Source organism: Dichotomopilus funicola (assembly GCF_033296635.1).
Source record: "Dichotomopilus funicola strain CBS 141.50 unplaced genomic scaffold C8A04scaffold_68, whole genome shotgun sequence".
In the NCBI taxonomy this organism is placed as follows: Eukaryota; Fungi; Ascomycota; class Sordariomycetes; order Sordariales; family Chaetomiaceae; genus Dichotomopilus; species Dichotomopilus funicola.
In genome coordinates, this window is record NW_026944089.1 from 1 (window position 1) to 15,580 (window position 15,580).

A 15,580-nucleotide genomic window follows, 5' to 3' on the forward strand; every position below is an offset into this window, starting at 1 on the left:
GCCGGACACCACTGTCATGGGCTGCCCAGAATGGCCGTGAGGCCGTTGTCAAGCTACTGCTTGGTATAGGCAAGGCCGATGTTAATATAGCTGATTCAGCCGGCCGGACACCACTGTCATGGGCTGCCCAGAATGGCCGTGAGGCCGTTGTCAAGCTGCTCAACGCTAGATAGTGTGTTGGATTCCACGATTTCCGCCATACCGTGGCACGGGAGGGATCTAGGGATCGACGCGATCATGTAACTATTTCCTTTCCTAGAGCCTTTACTGCTTTATACAGTCTGATGCAATTTCCGAAGTGCCTCCCTAGTTCCTGTCGCAGTCTCCGACCCACGTCCCAGGCCCTTAGAGATTGGCGGACGGACTCGTCTCTTTGCAGATGTGTCTAGTTAGTCGTGCAGGGGCTCAGGGGGGTCGGTTTCGAAAAAGATCAGATGTGAGCGTTTCTGATAGTGTTAGCAGTAGGTAGTTCTCGGGAAGACCGCGGATCAAATCGGTGCGCCGCTGAGCCGCTGCAAGGTACGGGAAGACCCGCTGAACAAATGGGAGGTCAAGAGGTTGGAATGGGAGACTTTTAGCTTCCAAAAAAGATTACCGACCCATCTCCTGATCTGGTGATCAGTAGTTCAACTAGGTGAAAGCGGACTGCTATCTATGGCCGTATGTGGTGACTTACGTGCTAATTTCCAGGTGACGTTAAATGCTCGGAGTGGAATGGAGGCAGTCCAAAGGACAGGAGTACTGGTGTTGGCTTGCCGAGTTCCCTGAGTAAGGTAGTGGGTGGCTCGGTGGCTGACAGAATCCAAAGGGCAGGCAGGGTTAGGGTCTGCGCTGTTAAAGAGGCGTGGTGAGATCATTGCCTCTTTCTTCGAGCCGCGCACTCTTCCTCTCCTGCGCCCAATGCAAATCGCGATGTTCAATCGGAGGCTTTCACCAAGATTGCCTGATTGGGCAGCCCTCACGGTTTCAAGTGAAATCGGCGTGGCCATCCTTTCCCCACTGTGGGAAGTTGTCCACTTAACCAACCGAGCGACGGCCGGTATCTTCCAGTGCTTCCCTCGAAGAATTTAACCCAACCCGGTCTGACGCCGCGTTTCTTGTGGGGTTGTTGGCTGCCGTTGAGCACTTCTGTCGACACAGCCCACCCTCGCCGCCGCGGCGTCTTCCCTTAGCTACCCCTTTAACTACCCCTTGAGCCCTTTACCGACCACGTCTGACCGATTATTTGATCAAACAAATAATTCGCCGCTGCCCGTCTCTCGGCATCTCAAGTGTTGCGAAATCCACGGCCGTCCCATCACGAGTAGTTTGACCCGACCGCAAACACAGCTGCTGTGCCCGTCATTCAGCTCGTCCGACATTGTTCGACCCTTGTGCAGCTTTTCAGTTGGTCCCTTTTGCGAGAATTAGGTGTCGTCAATTGGATTCCACAAGCCGCCGCCCGCGGGGACGCAGCACTACAAACCCCAATTTTTCGGCATTCGAGCAACCTAAGCACGACAACGGCAACACGGAATCTCCCATCAATATGGCATCGAGCGGTAGACAATAGCCGGGCCACCAACACATTCCAGGACGCCAAGGACCCCAAGACAACGGGTGCATTGCAAGAGCCGCGCCAAGGTGGTTCCACCCGTCTTGCCGTTCCTCTGCGTGAGCTTCCCCACAGTTAGAAGCACAGACGCCGAACCCCCGAAGCAACGCCTGCGAGCCAATCCGAGTCGGGCGTTGGTCATTTGTGGTCCCCCATTCTCCCGGGCCTTTTGCTCTCGTTTTCCCTTCTTCCGCTCTTTTCGTACTTCGATGCCCCGCGTGCCGCAGATAAAGCGCCGGGGCGCCCGCCGCAACATGTTGGCTTGGACGTGGCTTCTAGCTATTGCGGTGGTGGCAGTACTGTGGTTGTATCTCTACGGCTTTGGTGGGAATCGGTCTCTTGGGCCAGGGACGGCAACGACATTCGAGGGGCAAGGATACTACGGCGACAAGAAAACGAGGACGAAGACCACGGCGTCGACGAGTCCGGCATCATCCTTATCGACGCTGCTCACATCTACAATCTCGAAAGTCACAACATCGACTTCGACTTCGACTTCGACATCCACAGCATCAATCGCAACTGACACCACATCCTCCTCCATTATGGTCCCAACGCAACGACCGGGTGGCGCCGCCATCTACGGTCCCACCGTGAGCCTGCTCCAGGGCACCTACGTCGGCACTACGCTCATGTCCTCGCCGCGCTTTCCCAAGGCCATCGAGGCCTTCCGCGGCGTGCCGTACGCGCAGGACACGGGTGGCCAGAACCGCTTCCGTCCGCCCCAGCCATTACCAAAATCCAACCAAATATTTGACGCCGTAGCCTGGGGCAAAATCTGCCCCAATGGCGGCGTCGTCCAGCGCAACATGAGCGAGAACTGCCTCAACGCCAACATCTACCGACCCGCGGGGCTGGTCGACCGATACGGATATGAGAAGACGGACGATGGCTCCCGGTCGCAGACGCGACCCCGCTTGCCCGTCGTGGTGTATGTTCATGGGGGTGGCTTCAACGTCGGTCACGGTGGTGAGCGCAACATGGCCAGCTTCATCGCCTGGGCCAAGGCCCCCATGGTTTCCGTCAACTTCAACTATCGCGTTGGCGCCCTGGGCTTCCTCCCGTCCGAGGTGACAGCCCGGGAAGGTCTGCTCAATCTGGGCCTGCAGGACCAGCAGATGCTGCTAAGCTGGGTTCAAGACAACATCGAAGCATTCGGTGGTGACCCCGACAACGTGACCATCATGGGCCTCAGCGCGGGTGCTCACTCGATCGGCCACCACATCATGTACTACTCCCGCAAAGACGTCAAAACCCCCTTCGTCAAGGCCATCCTCGAGTCCGGCGCGACTACCGCCCGGGCCGTTTTCTATCCAACCCACCCCCGTCACCTTATGCAATACCGCGAGTTCCTCATTGCTGCGGGTGCTGATGGCGTCCCGGAACACGAACTTTTCAATCACCTGCGCAACATCCCGCTTCAAACCATCGTGAGCGCCTCCCAGGTGGTCTGGGATCAGAACTGCGAGACCGTCACCTGGCCCTTCCAGCCGGTCATCGACAGCCCCAACACCTACGCCCAGTCCAGCCAGGCCAACCCCATGTCCCCGCTCATCCCCGACCTCCCCATCAACTCGTGGCTCGCCCATAACCACGTCGACATCCCCATCATCACCGGCTTCAACACCAACGAAGGCACCTTGTTTATTCCCGGGGGCGCCGACGACCCCGAATCCTTCCGCACCTTCTTCCAAGACCTCATCCCAGCCCTATCCCCCGCCGATCTCGACGAACTCGAATCCCTTTACCCCTGCCCCGTCAGCAACCCCTCCCGCAGCCCATACACCCGCGTGCCAGTCGGAATGGGCCGCCAATGGGCCCGCCTCGACGCCGCATACGCCCACTACGCCTACATCTGCCCCGTCCTACACACCGCGCACTACCTCTCCCGCGCGGGCCAGAAGGTCTACGTCTACCGGTACGCAGCCACCTCCCACAACGGCACAGCCAACCATGGCGACGAAGCCGCCGTTGTAGCACACGATCTGGTGGCGCTTCGCTGGCGCCCGGGGATGCGGGAGTTGATGGCCGCCGTGCACGGACGCTGGTCGCGATTTGCCGCAAGCGGGGAATCGAACCCGGACGATTACACCACGGGTACCTACGTCAATCCATACGGTGAAGCCGAAGAAGAAAAAGAAGGAGAAGGCAGAGATCGCGTCCCCTGGCCGCGATTCATCTCGCCGTTCGACGACTGGGATGACCGTGTACCTAGACCTTCTACCCCCAAGACCTCGGAAGCCAACCCAGCAGCAGCTGAGGGAGAAGGAGAAGGACCAAAACGGAGAGAAGAAGAGCCTGCGGTGGGCAAAATTATGGTGTTTGGCGAAGGGAACGATGTCATGGGAGGCGGAACACACATGGGCTTGGCTGCGCAGGTGGTGGATTTGACAGAGCTGGAGAAGGCGGCGTGTAGGTTTTGGTGGGCGCGGATTAGGTTAAGTGAGGGGTTAGGAGAGGCGGTGCCTGGGCAGACGGCAAGGAGGGGGGCGGGGGCGAAGTTGTAGATTGGGTTGATAGTTGTAGCGATTTAAGCTTGTTTTTTTTTCGCGGGCTTTTTGGGGTGGCGGGGGGGTTGGTTTGTGTTTTTTGTTTTCTTGGATTTCGGGGTTTTGGTGTTGAGGTTTTGATATGTACTGTACATGACACGGGTATGGGGTTGTTGAAGATGTGTTTCAAATTTCGGGCGTCTAGGGATTGCCCGTCTTGTTTTTTGCTTGATCTAGTTTGAGCTAGAGAGTATGGTAAACAAATAACAGAACATGTAAAGATCAATCGCAAAGGTGGTTGTGAAACGTGAATGGTATGAAGGCATGATAGATTGAAGTAGGAAAACCTGGGTTCCATTTTCACGCTAATACCCTAGAGCCCGTGGCCTTACCTGGACTATTTCAATGTTTTTTTCATGGAATAAAGGGGCTATAATAGGCGATTAGCACCACAGAACGATGCGGGTAACGCACTCCTCAGATCATATGTAGATGATACGGAAAATGAAAGGCGCAAGGTTTCGATATCAAGACTGGTTAGAAATAATGACCCAAAGACTGTAATCGACTCAGACGAAGAGCGAGTATGAGACCAACTCCAAAAACCAGACATGAACTGACTTCAATAAATTACTGTGGTACGAATAATGTCTCGCTCCTAGACCAGCAGGTCTCATCTCCACTCCAATATTGGTCCCCCGTCGCCTTCCTATTCATCATCTGATACAGCCGTTTCTCCGCCCGCAGTGTGTATCGACATATTATCCCACCCCTGCCTCATATTCTACCAACTATGTATTGAAACAAGAAAAGAATCGAACAACCCTCCCAAACCCCCACGGTGTTCAACGCCGTCTCAGTTACCAACCCAATATGCGTATGCGGTAGTAATACAGCTTCTGTCCACCTTGTGTCTTGTAATTGTACAACCCACCCTTCACACAACGCCGCGTCTCTTTCCATTCCCATCCAATTCCCAATACTTTCGTCCCCATCATGCACATCCACCTCCATGCCAGTAATAACATGTGTATGCTATGCACCCAAAATTAAAAAACCCCATTCAAAACCCCCCCCATAACCCCCCTAACCCGTCTCCGATTCTCCGCAAACACCGTCAACACCACCGCCACACTAGTCGCAAAAACCGCCGTCTCCCTCCACTCCTTCTCCTTCCCATACTTCCTCGGCACCAGCGTCGCCAACGCCCTTGGCGCCACAAACAGCGCGATATCCTTCCTCCTCCCCGCATGCTCGAGCAAAATACTCCAGCCGCACAGGAAACACCCCGTCCCGACACAGATCCCACCGTCCAGACGCTGGCGGCAGGGGGTGGATGTGCCGACGATGTGGGGGCCGATGCGCGTGCGCGCCAGGCAGACGCCGTAGTAGAAGAAGGTGATGAAGGCGCCGAGGAAGGCGGAGGAGCGCGCGGCGGAGAGAAGGACGCGGCGGAGGGCGGGCGGGGAGGTGAGGAGGCTGCGGGGTCCCCGCGAGCGTAGGGCGAGGAGGAGGGAGAGCGGGAGGTAGGTGGTCATGGCCCAGGTGAAGGAGCGGGTGAAGCGGGAGAGGGCGTGGTGTTCGCAGGAAGGGCCGACGCCCATGTGGACGATTTCGCAGGGGAAGGGGATGCTGACGGCCGGATCGCCCCAGTGGCGCGGCCAGAGGTAGTCGTCGCACATGCTGCCGAGTAAGGGGGCCTGGCCGGTGTCGCGGCCGTAGCGGAGGGTGCCGTCGCGACAGCGCTGGAGGGCGGTGATGAGGCGGTTGTCGACGGCTGCAGCGGTGGAGATCCAGCGTTGGTAGGCGGGTGGGAGGCGGGCGGGTTCGTAGAACCAGGTCCACATGACCAGGCCGGAGGAGAAAGCGAAGAGGGCCGGGTCGGCGAGACGGCCGATTCGGGCGTCCCAGCGTGTCCAGTGGCCAGCGGCTTCGCGGCGGGTGCGCCGGCGGGCCCAGAGTTCGCCGACGATCACATCGAGCGCGCGAGTTGCTGCGAGGAGGGTGAGGTCTAGGGTGCGGCCGGCGAAGTGGGTGGTTACGGGGGGTTTGGATGGGTGAGGGTGGGGGGTGGTCCCGGTGAAGTCTGGGGTCTGCTTGGACTGGAGTAGTTGCAGACTCATCCACGCCGAGATGAAGGATGCTAGGAAGCGGGAGAGGCGTTTGCGGGCAAGCTCGGAGATGTTGCTGCCATTGCGGTCGATGATGGATTTCAGGGGGAGCTGCCGAAATTGTAAGTCTTCCAAGTTCTCCCATCTTTGATGTTACAGAAAATACAGTATGGGTGCGGGTGTACGAGAGCAGGCATTCCATACTAACCTCGAGAAAGGTATACCCGCCAACAAGGGCCGCGCAAAACGTCGGGAAACTCTGAGTCTCCATGGGCCGTAAGAGAACGCGCTGGAGCGCAACAAGGAACGAGTCTTTGCGTTTCTTTCCATTGCCATTGGTCTCTCTCTCCTTTTTTTGCCGGCGGAGAGTGTATTGGATCAGCAGCGACAAAAACCGGGGGCCAACGGCAGATGCGTAGCCGATCAAGTAGGCCCGAAGCAATGGGCGGAAGATGGGAGGCACCGGCGCATCCCAGGATCGCCGTGGAGAGCGTGTTGATGTGGCCATGTTATGTTGGTGGTGAGAGAGAACGAGGTCGGCCTGTCTCGGCGTGATTATGGCATTGATATGAAATCGAATAAGTTGTTGGAAAAACGAAATTGAAGAGAAGTCGGGCTTGAGAACCACAAAATAAGACTTATCCAGCGCTCCGTCTCAAACAAAAATGAGTGTGCGTTTGCTCGCCTTGTTATGCACCTGACGAACCGCGTCCTATGAGGCTGCGTGGGCTTGTGATGCGCAGCAAACGCTCCAATGACTCAATTGCTACGGGCCATCTCCCACAATAGCAAGGCGAAAAGGTGAATGAAAATTAGTAAAATATCAAACAAAGAAAAAAGGTTTAATAGACCCAGCTCGTCGGGGGGCTCGAAAGTTTCGATGAACGCGGCAAACTTGATGCAACTTGATTTCCAGGCCCGGCGCGAGGTTGCAGAGCCTCGGGAAGTTCCAACCGGACCCGCTCACGCCGCTGAAGTCGAGATCCCATCTTCCCCACAGGCCTGCCGCGACAGGGGGTTTTCCAGTGCCGAAAAGGGGCAACCGCAATTCGAGGGACCATCCAGGCATGCGGCAGGTTTTTGTCATTCTTCCCGGATCAAACTCTCCCAATATCCTCCCCGCAAAAAGGGACTTGAGCCTCACGACAACGGCTCGGCACACAGAAACAACCTTGCACCTCCACCTCCGTGTGTGTCCCAGGTCTGTCAACCGCGGTCTCGGGTGCGGGCCTTCCTGGTAGGTAGTATGACATCGCAGAACCGTGTCACCCGGTTTCTCCCCTTGCCCTTTTTCTTGCGCGACCACTTCCGAACACAGCCGGAACACCCCCCGCAAAGAGTCTCTCTTACCCATCAATATGACAATACCCCGCCGTCGACACCCTTTCCAGGCCCGATGAAGAAAAGGGGGTTACCGAGTCTTCCCGATCCTTGGCCATGGATCTGGACGGGCTGGACCTGGGGATAGTTGTGGATATGGATGGAACCTCAGGTGGGGTGCCGAATCAGGCACGTTTCCGATCAAGCCATGACGCAGCAGGTTTGAATACTTCGTAAGTATTGTTGGTTCCTCAGACACGATAGGTCATTTACGCGATGCCTTGACTCGTTCTCGCTCGTCAAGCCATGCGCCGTCGACAATCGGATGGTGCAGGTATTCCCACTGCATGGCATCGGTACCATGTCGAAACGAACAAGCCCCCCTCCCGTCATCTGGAGTGCATCATGGAGGCCACGCGACAACATGCCAAGCCCACGCACATCAACCATTGCCGCATCGCAACGCTCCCGACAAACTGGATTGTCCGGCACCTAATCCTTGCGAGGTTCGTCCCTTCACAACTTCACAGAACCCGATTTCTCTATGTTCCCACTTCCCCGCGCCGCGCCCGTAATCACCTTCGCGAGGTACAGATTTCCGAGAAAAATACGACCGGTAAGCCTCAATGTGGTCTTTGTCTTGCCTTCACACGCGCCGTTGCATCACCATATCCAGCTAGTCCTGCATACCGCAGGAACGCTGGCGCTCTGGGGACACCCCGGTCGACACCCTCCCAGCGGGGGCCGCGGGGCGCTGCCACCCTGTCTGGACTCGTTCGCTCACCTGTTTGTAGAAAAAGATCATGAGGCATGTGACGACTCTATAAGTGCATGTCCTAGTAAAAGCATATTTATCACATGACATGATATTGTCGTGGTCAACGGGATCGTACAAGACCAATTTCGAAATTGTAGGATAGAAAAGGAAGCAATTCATACTGCTAAAGTAGACAGGCGGGAAATGGAATTACTGGACAAGACCATTTTTGTAGATTGCAGCTTTTAAACCCACTGTGCGCGGCATGTGCTTTTCGTCAAGATGTATTTTGTGGGGTGGCTGGCCGATTACGTGCATACGTGACCTCAAGGTCGAGGTACCTTTCGGAGCTCACATCTTCCACACAACAAGCAGGTAATGCAGCGGAAACATGTCAAATATCGACAGATCCTTCGCTCAAGCCACGGACAGATAGTTCGGCCGACGCAAAACTCCCTCGCAAGCCTCTTGTCTTGGGTGCAGTTTCTGCAGCTAATCCCTGTTCTTTTCGGGATCTCCAGAAACTCGAAACAGATCCCCCATCCCCCGCATATTTCTGCATAGTCCACTGCAAATTATTTAAGCTGCCCGCCTACAAACTCGCACCCCGGCCCATGTCGCGCTTTTGTAGGCCGTTCCGACCCCGATCACCAGCAGCCACTGACTTGGTAAGCTGAACTTGGAACGCAGCCCTCACCAACATATACCGGTATTCAGTCGGGTCTCTTTCCCCCTCCTCACCCCACGACGCATTCTCCCCGTCGATGTTCTTCCAATCACGCTCCGACCTGTTTCCGATTCCGACGTCACCATCCCGCTGCAGCTGTAGGCGATTGTTGCAAGCACCCTCTTTCAGCCACCCCCGACACCGATATACTTATTGAAGTGGCCCGAATTCTAAACCGTCCGAGATACTCAATCCCTCGACCGCCGCCATGGACCATCAACGGTTTCAACCCGCGATCCAGCAACCCATACATCACCCGACTTCCCATGGCGTTGACCGCGAAGATTCCCCCGGCTGGGACGGCCCCCCGCTACTCAACGACACCGAACGCCAAAGCATGAGCGACTTCTTCAAATCTCTAGCCTTCCTCAACAACGGATCGTCGATGGGCGCTGCCGAGCTCGGTGGCGTGTGCACACAGAACTGGAGGCAGCCGAGCCTAGTGGTGGGACACTCGTCGAGCCTTGGCGAACCGGACGACTCCATCTACGACGTGCTCGACACCTTTGGCTATCCGAATCAACACCACCAGTCGCAGCAGCACCCACCGCAGCAGCCGTCTTTCCTCGGTGCTTCGGAGCTCCATACTTCGACAGAGTTAGGATTTGAACCCTCGCCGTCGACGCTACAGTTCCCACAGCCGCTCGCTACACCACAAAACCGCTACGATGCTCATCATACCCCAGATGCGGTTGCCGCTGCAGCAACGCTCCTGGGCGGCAGTGCCGGGGAGTTTGGCCTGTTCTTTGGCCAAGAATCACAAAACCCGGGGCCCGCCTCACAGTCTATGGCCCCCACGCAGTTTCAGACGACGAACGAACGCCAAGTCAACCACCTCCAACCGACGGCTACCCACGACCCCTCCATGCCCTTATTCCGTCAACTGCCGAACAATACACGCTCCCGCCTACCGTTCGACGTCCAGTTTGGGTCGGATCCCAACTTCACCAACTCCAGCTTCGTACCCTCCTCAGCCAAGGACACGGAAGAAGCGATCTCAGCCTCCCACATGGCCCATCTGGACTGTCTCGAGCGAAACCACAGCGCGGCCCCGACTCGAGAGACAAGTCCGACAGCGTGGGGTCTACAATCCCCGAAGGCGGTGGGCAGTGGCTCCATGGCCGCCCCAGCCCGGCGAAGACCGTCATCACATATCCCCACCATCGCGGAGGAGCCTGCAAGGAGGCGGAGGAAGACGAGCAAGACAGGTGAAGTCGCCGTGGACACTGAGTTAGCACTGCGCACCGCTACCGGCCCCACCACATCATCCATACCACGACGACATTCCCACTCGATACCCGAACCGAACGGCAACGGCAACACGCCCCCAACCCAGCCTCCCAAACGACAGCGCAAGTCCATCGCAGCGCTAAACACAACTTCCGCAAACAACAACAGCACAACCGGCAACAACAAAAAGTCCGCCAATGCATTAACAACAACCCCCACCCCCACAACCGCCACAACCAATACCTCCTCGTCCCGCAAAAAATCCCCCCGTCAAACCCTCACCGACGAACAGCGCCGTCTCAACCACGTCGGCAGCGAGCGTCGCCGGCGCGACCTCATCAAGCACGGGTACGACCACATCGCCGCGCTGGTTCCGGAACTCAAAACCAACGAGGTTAGTAAGGCGGAGGGGTTGGCGAAAGTGGCGGATTGGATATTAGATGTGCAGAATGGGAATCAGAGGTTGGAGGAGATGATGGAGAGGGTTTTGGGGGGCAGTAGTACAGGTGGGGATGGGAATGGGAGTGGGAATGGGGGGATAGGGATTGGGGGGGTTGGGACTGGGGTTGAGGCTGCCGTTGCGTAGTCTTGGGGTTAGGTCTGGGAAAGGGGGGCTGATATCAACTCGTTGGGGGGGAATGAAAGGGGAAGAGTGGATATTATGAATCATGTGTTTGTTTACCTATCATGTACGGACCTATCTATCTGTGGTTTCTTACTCAACAACCACAATGGCGCAAGGTGGACTTTTGATAGCAAAAGGGTAGGAAAAGGCATCTTTCGTTATTTCTTTGATATCATTTACCCACAATGCAACAAGCACCATACAGCTAGCTTAAGCTAAGTTATGAAACCGCTCATGCGCCAACACCGCAAACCGGGGGATCAGCCGATCACACAACGGACAGAGGACTGTGTCTTGATCTTTGTCCTGGTCCAGGCTCTCCAGCCCGTCGTCGTCCTCCTCAAAGCCGCGGTCCGGTTGCTCGTCGTCGTTGGGTGGATCATCAACAGTGGCCCAGACGTCGTCATCGTCTTCAATACCCCATGGGTTGTCGGCGTTGTTATCGTGTCCTCGCGTTTGGTGGGTTCGTTCGCCATCTCCCTCGCCTGTGGCTTTTGCCTCTTCTCCTTCCTCTCTCCCTCCTACATCCCCTATTCTCCGTACCTCATCCGCATGCACACCCCCACCATCCCCACGATCCTCATCCTGCCCATCCGCATAAGCCGTAAACTCCCTCAACACCCCCTCCTGCCGTCGAAACATAGCCCCAATATCTCCCGTCCCACCGTCCAGACCACCACCGCCGTTGCCGGACACCAGCATATTAGTCACACACACGTTCAACAAGCCTACATTCCACCCCGCACCCCCTCCATCCCCCACTCCACCCCCCCTTTCAGCTGTCATGTCCGCATCCCTTCCACCGATACCGGATCCCACTTGCAACGGTGGTTTACCCTGACCCGGACCCGGACACATCTTATAAAATAGCGGTAACAACGTCTCTGATACCAAACGGGCCGCGACATCTTCGAGTGGGAGGTGGGTTGCTGTGAAGATAAAGGAGGGAAGAGGGGCGCTGCGGGAGGTGCGGGCCCATTGTTGGATTGCTGTAGGATCCTCGGTGAAGGGTTGGTAGGGGCGGGTGGAAAGGCGGATGGTTTTTGGGCGGGCGAGCCATCTCCTGCTTTCTTGGGTGGCGTGGGTGTTGATGTGGGGGGGTGTCGCGAGGGAGAGGGGGTGGGAAGAAGTTGGGGGGGTTGTTGTTGGCAAAACGGTATAACTAGAACTTGCTGGGGCTGGGGGGGATTCTTCGAGTAGATCGATGTGCATTCGTTTGAGGAGGGAGGTAGTAACTGCCAACAGCTCGCGGTGGATTTGCTCCATCTGGGTTAGCCCCCGGTAGGTGTCCTCGATACTGATCTGGGTCGGGATATCACGGCCAGCCTTGACCGGCGTGTCGTCCACGCCGTGAAGCAAAGACCAGACCTTGGCGCCGAGACCCTTTTCCGTGCCCGGGCCTGCGAGCAGTCGGGCGATGGTCGGAATTGACATTCCCTGGTGAACACGGACCTCACCGACGGTTGTGGAACACTCCATGGTGTGGGCGTCTGGGTCGGGAGGTTTGTTGAGGACAAAGGCTTCGAGGACTCGGGTGGTTCTGGAGCCGATGCCGGGGACTTTGCGTAGGGGGTGGGTGTCCATGAAGGAGAGGACATCCTGCTGGGTGAGGGCGAGGAGGGTGGTTTGGTTCTGTGGTTTGTTCTTGTCGCCGACTAGTTTGGCGAGGAGTTTGTTGGTGGAGATCCCGCAGGCGGTGGTGTACCCTTCGTCTTCGATCTTGAGTCGGAGATACTGGGCAAGGTGCGAGGCTACTAACAGCCTCATGCCCAAGCCATTCCCCTCTGGGGTTTTGACGGTCTCATTGCCGCAGATATAGCCCGCAAATCCCCGAGCGTCATACGCAAACCCAACTTCCGGATCCGACCGGGACAAGCAAAAGAACGACCGTTCCAAGTCGTTCGTGTTCAGCAGCTCGACATTATACGCCACCATATCCGTGACATCCAGGAACACCTCGTCCAAGCCAAGACGCTCCACCTTCCCGCTCCACGAGTACCCCCGAAGTAGGGAATACAACCGCTTCGACACATCTCGGAACGGCGACAGGTCCTCGCCGTCCGCCAGCACCAGGTCGGGACAGATCTTCTTCGCCTGGGTAATCAACATCAACTTCTTCACGCCACGGCGGCGGGCCACGTAATTGCACGTGGCGAGGATGCTCTTCTGTTTGATGCCGAGGGGCTGAGTCCGGAGAGAGGGCTGGCGATTCTCCACGCACTAGAAAACGGGTGGGGGGAGGTCCCGTGTAAGCCACGGAGTCCACATTCTGACAGATACGGGATAGTTGTGAGAAGGGATGATAAGCCGGGGGGATTTATTCAACGTGCCTGTGCGTAGAAACAATCGAGGTCCTACATTGTGGGACGGAAGCAGAACGGAAGCGGATCACGGTGTCAGACGGTGAAATCTCATGGCTTGTTGTTGTGGTTCAGGACAGGGTCAGGGTGTTTGGGGAGGCTATACAAAATGAAGGATAACCCGGTCGTCGCGCCGCAGCGGTACTTTTTTGGCGAGGGCAAATTCCATGGCCCCGGATTGCTGCGGTCGGTGGCTGGGGGTAAAGTGGTACGAATCGACTTGCCACCTCGCAACTCCGCGAGGTTAACGTTGTGAATTCGCCTAAAAGTTGTGTTGATGGTCGTCGGGGGCATTCTCTTCTGTGGTTGAGGGACAAAGTGGGTCCGAACCGTCCAGTTATTCTGGGGTTTCACATTGCGCCTTGGACAACACAAACGACTTTCAACAACGACTGCGGCAACGGCTCTAACATCGGGGCGATTAATTCCCAGTCCTACAAGAATGAGGACGTTATACGTCGATGTTTACACAGGTGCGAGCTCACAACGAAGTGTGAACTTGCGTTGCAGTCGAACAAGAATAACGGTCGAGTTTCGATGTGTGTCGGGTTAGGGTTATACATAGTGACCGAGCCTAACAGGGCAAACCGTATGATGCACACCAGCAACTCAACCGCAATCCACTCCTCTGTTCTTTTCGAAGGTCTTGTGTCAAATACGGATACCCACCGGTTTGTTTTCGAGATTTTGAAGACATGGGACCTCGAATGCAAAAGGGAAGCCGTTCGAATGTTCTTCGGCGTTTCCCGTCAATATTTTTGTTTGACTGCATGCTCCCCCATGATCGGCTTTTTCGGGACTCGGGGAATCTGGCCGAATCCGGCTGGTCAGCCAAGGGCCGGGACCCGGTTCCGCCGATCATTCGCGTTTGTTTTGACCTATTTTCGTCGCAAACGTCAAATTCTTCTTGCAACGGCAAACCCTGCAGGTCGATAAAAATACCGAAACCAATGCTTGCGGAATCGGCCAGATTGACCCGTGTTACCCACGTTGGCAATTTCTTACCCGCAAGGCCCGAACAGTCGGGTCTTGCTGACGAGCGAGGAATTCAACACCGATGGGATTGAAATCCTTCTTTCGGATGGAATGCAGAAATGAAATGAGCCGAGTCTAGGGACCGGTGCCTTCCGAAAGACGAACAACACAATCTCACAATCTCACAATCTCGTCCGAGCAAGACGGCGGCGACAACACTTGGAGCCACACGGCGAGAGAACCGCCTGCCGGCCAATCTCAACAGTTGAGAAGTCAACAGAGAATCCTTCGAGAACGCCACGACAAATTCGACGACATAGTATGTCACGTATGTCTACGACTTAGGTCTGCAGTGTATGAGTAAGGAGTCGGGTCACGATGACAATGCTCACGTGCAGACCTGCTCGAGAAAAAACTCAACGGCATCAACCGAAAAAGCAGCCAAAGGCAGACTCTGGAACCAAACTGCTCGCAAGCCGGGTCGCAGTCTGGATGGCGGCGCCCGTTAGCGTTGACAATGGACTGCAAGCCTCCTTCCGTATTGGGAGGATCTAAATTCGAATTGTGCAGAACCTGGGAAAATAGGCGCGATGTGACGATGCTTGCAGGTGGGGAAATGCCGAGTCCTGGCCTGTTGATTGGTTCAATCAGCGCTTGCGCCTGCATGCTGCAGAAGGTGTGCTGGCCGAGCGACCAACCAAGGGGGTTGGAGGAGCATCGTCGAGAAACCCTCCCTGTCACACCCCTCTCTTCCATGGCGGTCAAGTTGAACGAGAAGATGTCAAGAACAATGTCTGAGGGGATTGCGCGGCCCGAGTCTGTTCGAGTCCGTGAAGTGACAATCAAATATGGGACGTGGTTCTTTTCTCGCCCAGATTTCGGTTGGTCCCCGGTTCTCTTTTGCAAGCTCGACGAGTTTGTCGGCCGCTGAGTTGAGTTTGCTCAGCCCACTTCGGTGACCCCAGGGAGGCCGGCGAACGCTTGTCGTCGCCTGCAACGGGTATTCGTCCGAACGACCCCCGGCGCTTGCTGCTGCTTGCCCGCTCCTCCTCTACCCCCCTGTGGCACCCCCTGCTCCAATCCTTTCCTGTGAGTTAGCCGCCAGCTCGCACCGTTCTCGCAGGAAGTAAGTCGACAAACACGCGCGAAAAAAGGGTATTCTTGACACATATAGCCGCCCTCCCCTTGGAATTCCCGCCCGCCCCTCCTCCTGGCGCTCCCTCCCACGTTCTGATCACCACCATCTCGACCGGACTCGGACTCGGACTCGTCTGTTGGGCCAACACCCCCAAGAGTTCGCAAGCTCACCTGCTTTCTTCTTCCTAGCTGGCTTAGGAACGAACCACGTGCGGGTGACCTGCTCTCTTGCGTGCCTTAATCATCATCACCGCT

The 15,580-nt window shown here is 56.4% G+C and overlaps 5 protein-coding genes across 5 annotated transcripts; 3 read left to right on the forward strand and 2 right to left on the reverse strand.

The window, feature by feature from the left end:
- C8A04DRAFT_14539 (uncharacterized protein) lies at positions 1 to 173 on the forward strand (the record flags this gene model as incomplete). Its single annotated transcript, XM_062778140.1, has 1 exon — positions 1 to 173. A coding segment is annotated over one exon (173 nt), but the record flags the coding sequence as incomplete, so codon positions are not given.
- Positions 174 to 1,848: 1,675 nt separating this feature from the next.
- On the forward strand, positions 1,849 to 4,101 carry C8A04DRAFT_39505 (Alpha/Beta hydrolase protein; the record flags this gene model as incomplete). The annotated part of the gene is made up of 3 exons (XM_062784613.1): positions 1,849 to 1,918; positions 2,066 to 3,801; positions 3,892 to 4,101. The coding sequence occupies 3 exons, from the start codon at positions 1,849 to 1,851 to the stop codon at positions 4,099 to 4,101; spliced, it is 2,016 nt and encodes a 671-aa protein (XP_062634240.1).
- A 1,031-nt stretch (positions 4,102 to 5,132) lies between these two features.
- C8A04DRAFT_39506 (uncharacterized protein) lies at positions 5,133 to 6,702 on the reverse strand (the record flags this gene model as incomplete). The annotated part of the gene is made up of 2 exons (XM_062784614.1): positions 5,133 to 6,305; positions 6,403 to 6,702. 2 exons carry the CDS (start codon positions 6,700 to 6,702, stop codon positions 5,133 to 5,135), a joined length of 1,473 nt encoding a protein of 490 aa, XP_062634241.1.
- Positions 6,703 to 9,206: 2,504 nt separating this feature from the next.
- C8A04DRAFT_31531 (uncharacterized protein) lies at positions 9,207 to 10,814 on the forward strand (the record flags this gene model as incomplete). The annotated part of the gene is made up of 1 exon (XM_062781782.1): positions 9,207 to 10,814. The coding sequence occupies one exon, from the start codon at positions 9,207 to 9,209 to the stop codon at positions 10,812 to 10,814; it is 1,608 nt and encodes a 535-aa protein (XP_062634242.1).
- A 249-nt stretch (positions 10,815 to 11,063) lies between these two features.
- On the reverse strand, positions 11,064 to 13,382 carry C8A04DRAFT_31532 (uncharacterized protein; the record flags this gene model as incomplete). Its single annotated transcript, XM_062781783.1, has 2 exons — positions 11,064 to 13,073; positions 13,320 to 13,382. 2 exons carry the CDS (start codon positions 13,380 to 13,382, stop codon positions 11,064 to 11,066), a joined length of 2,073 nt encoding a protein of 690 aa, XP_062634243.1.
- Between the last annotated feature and the right edge of the window lie 2,198 nt (positions 13,383 to 15,580).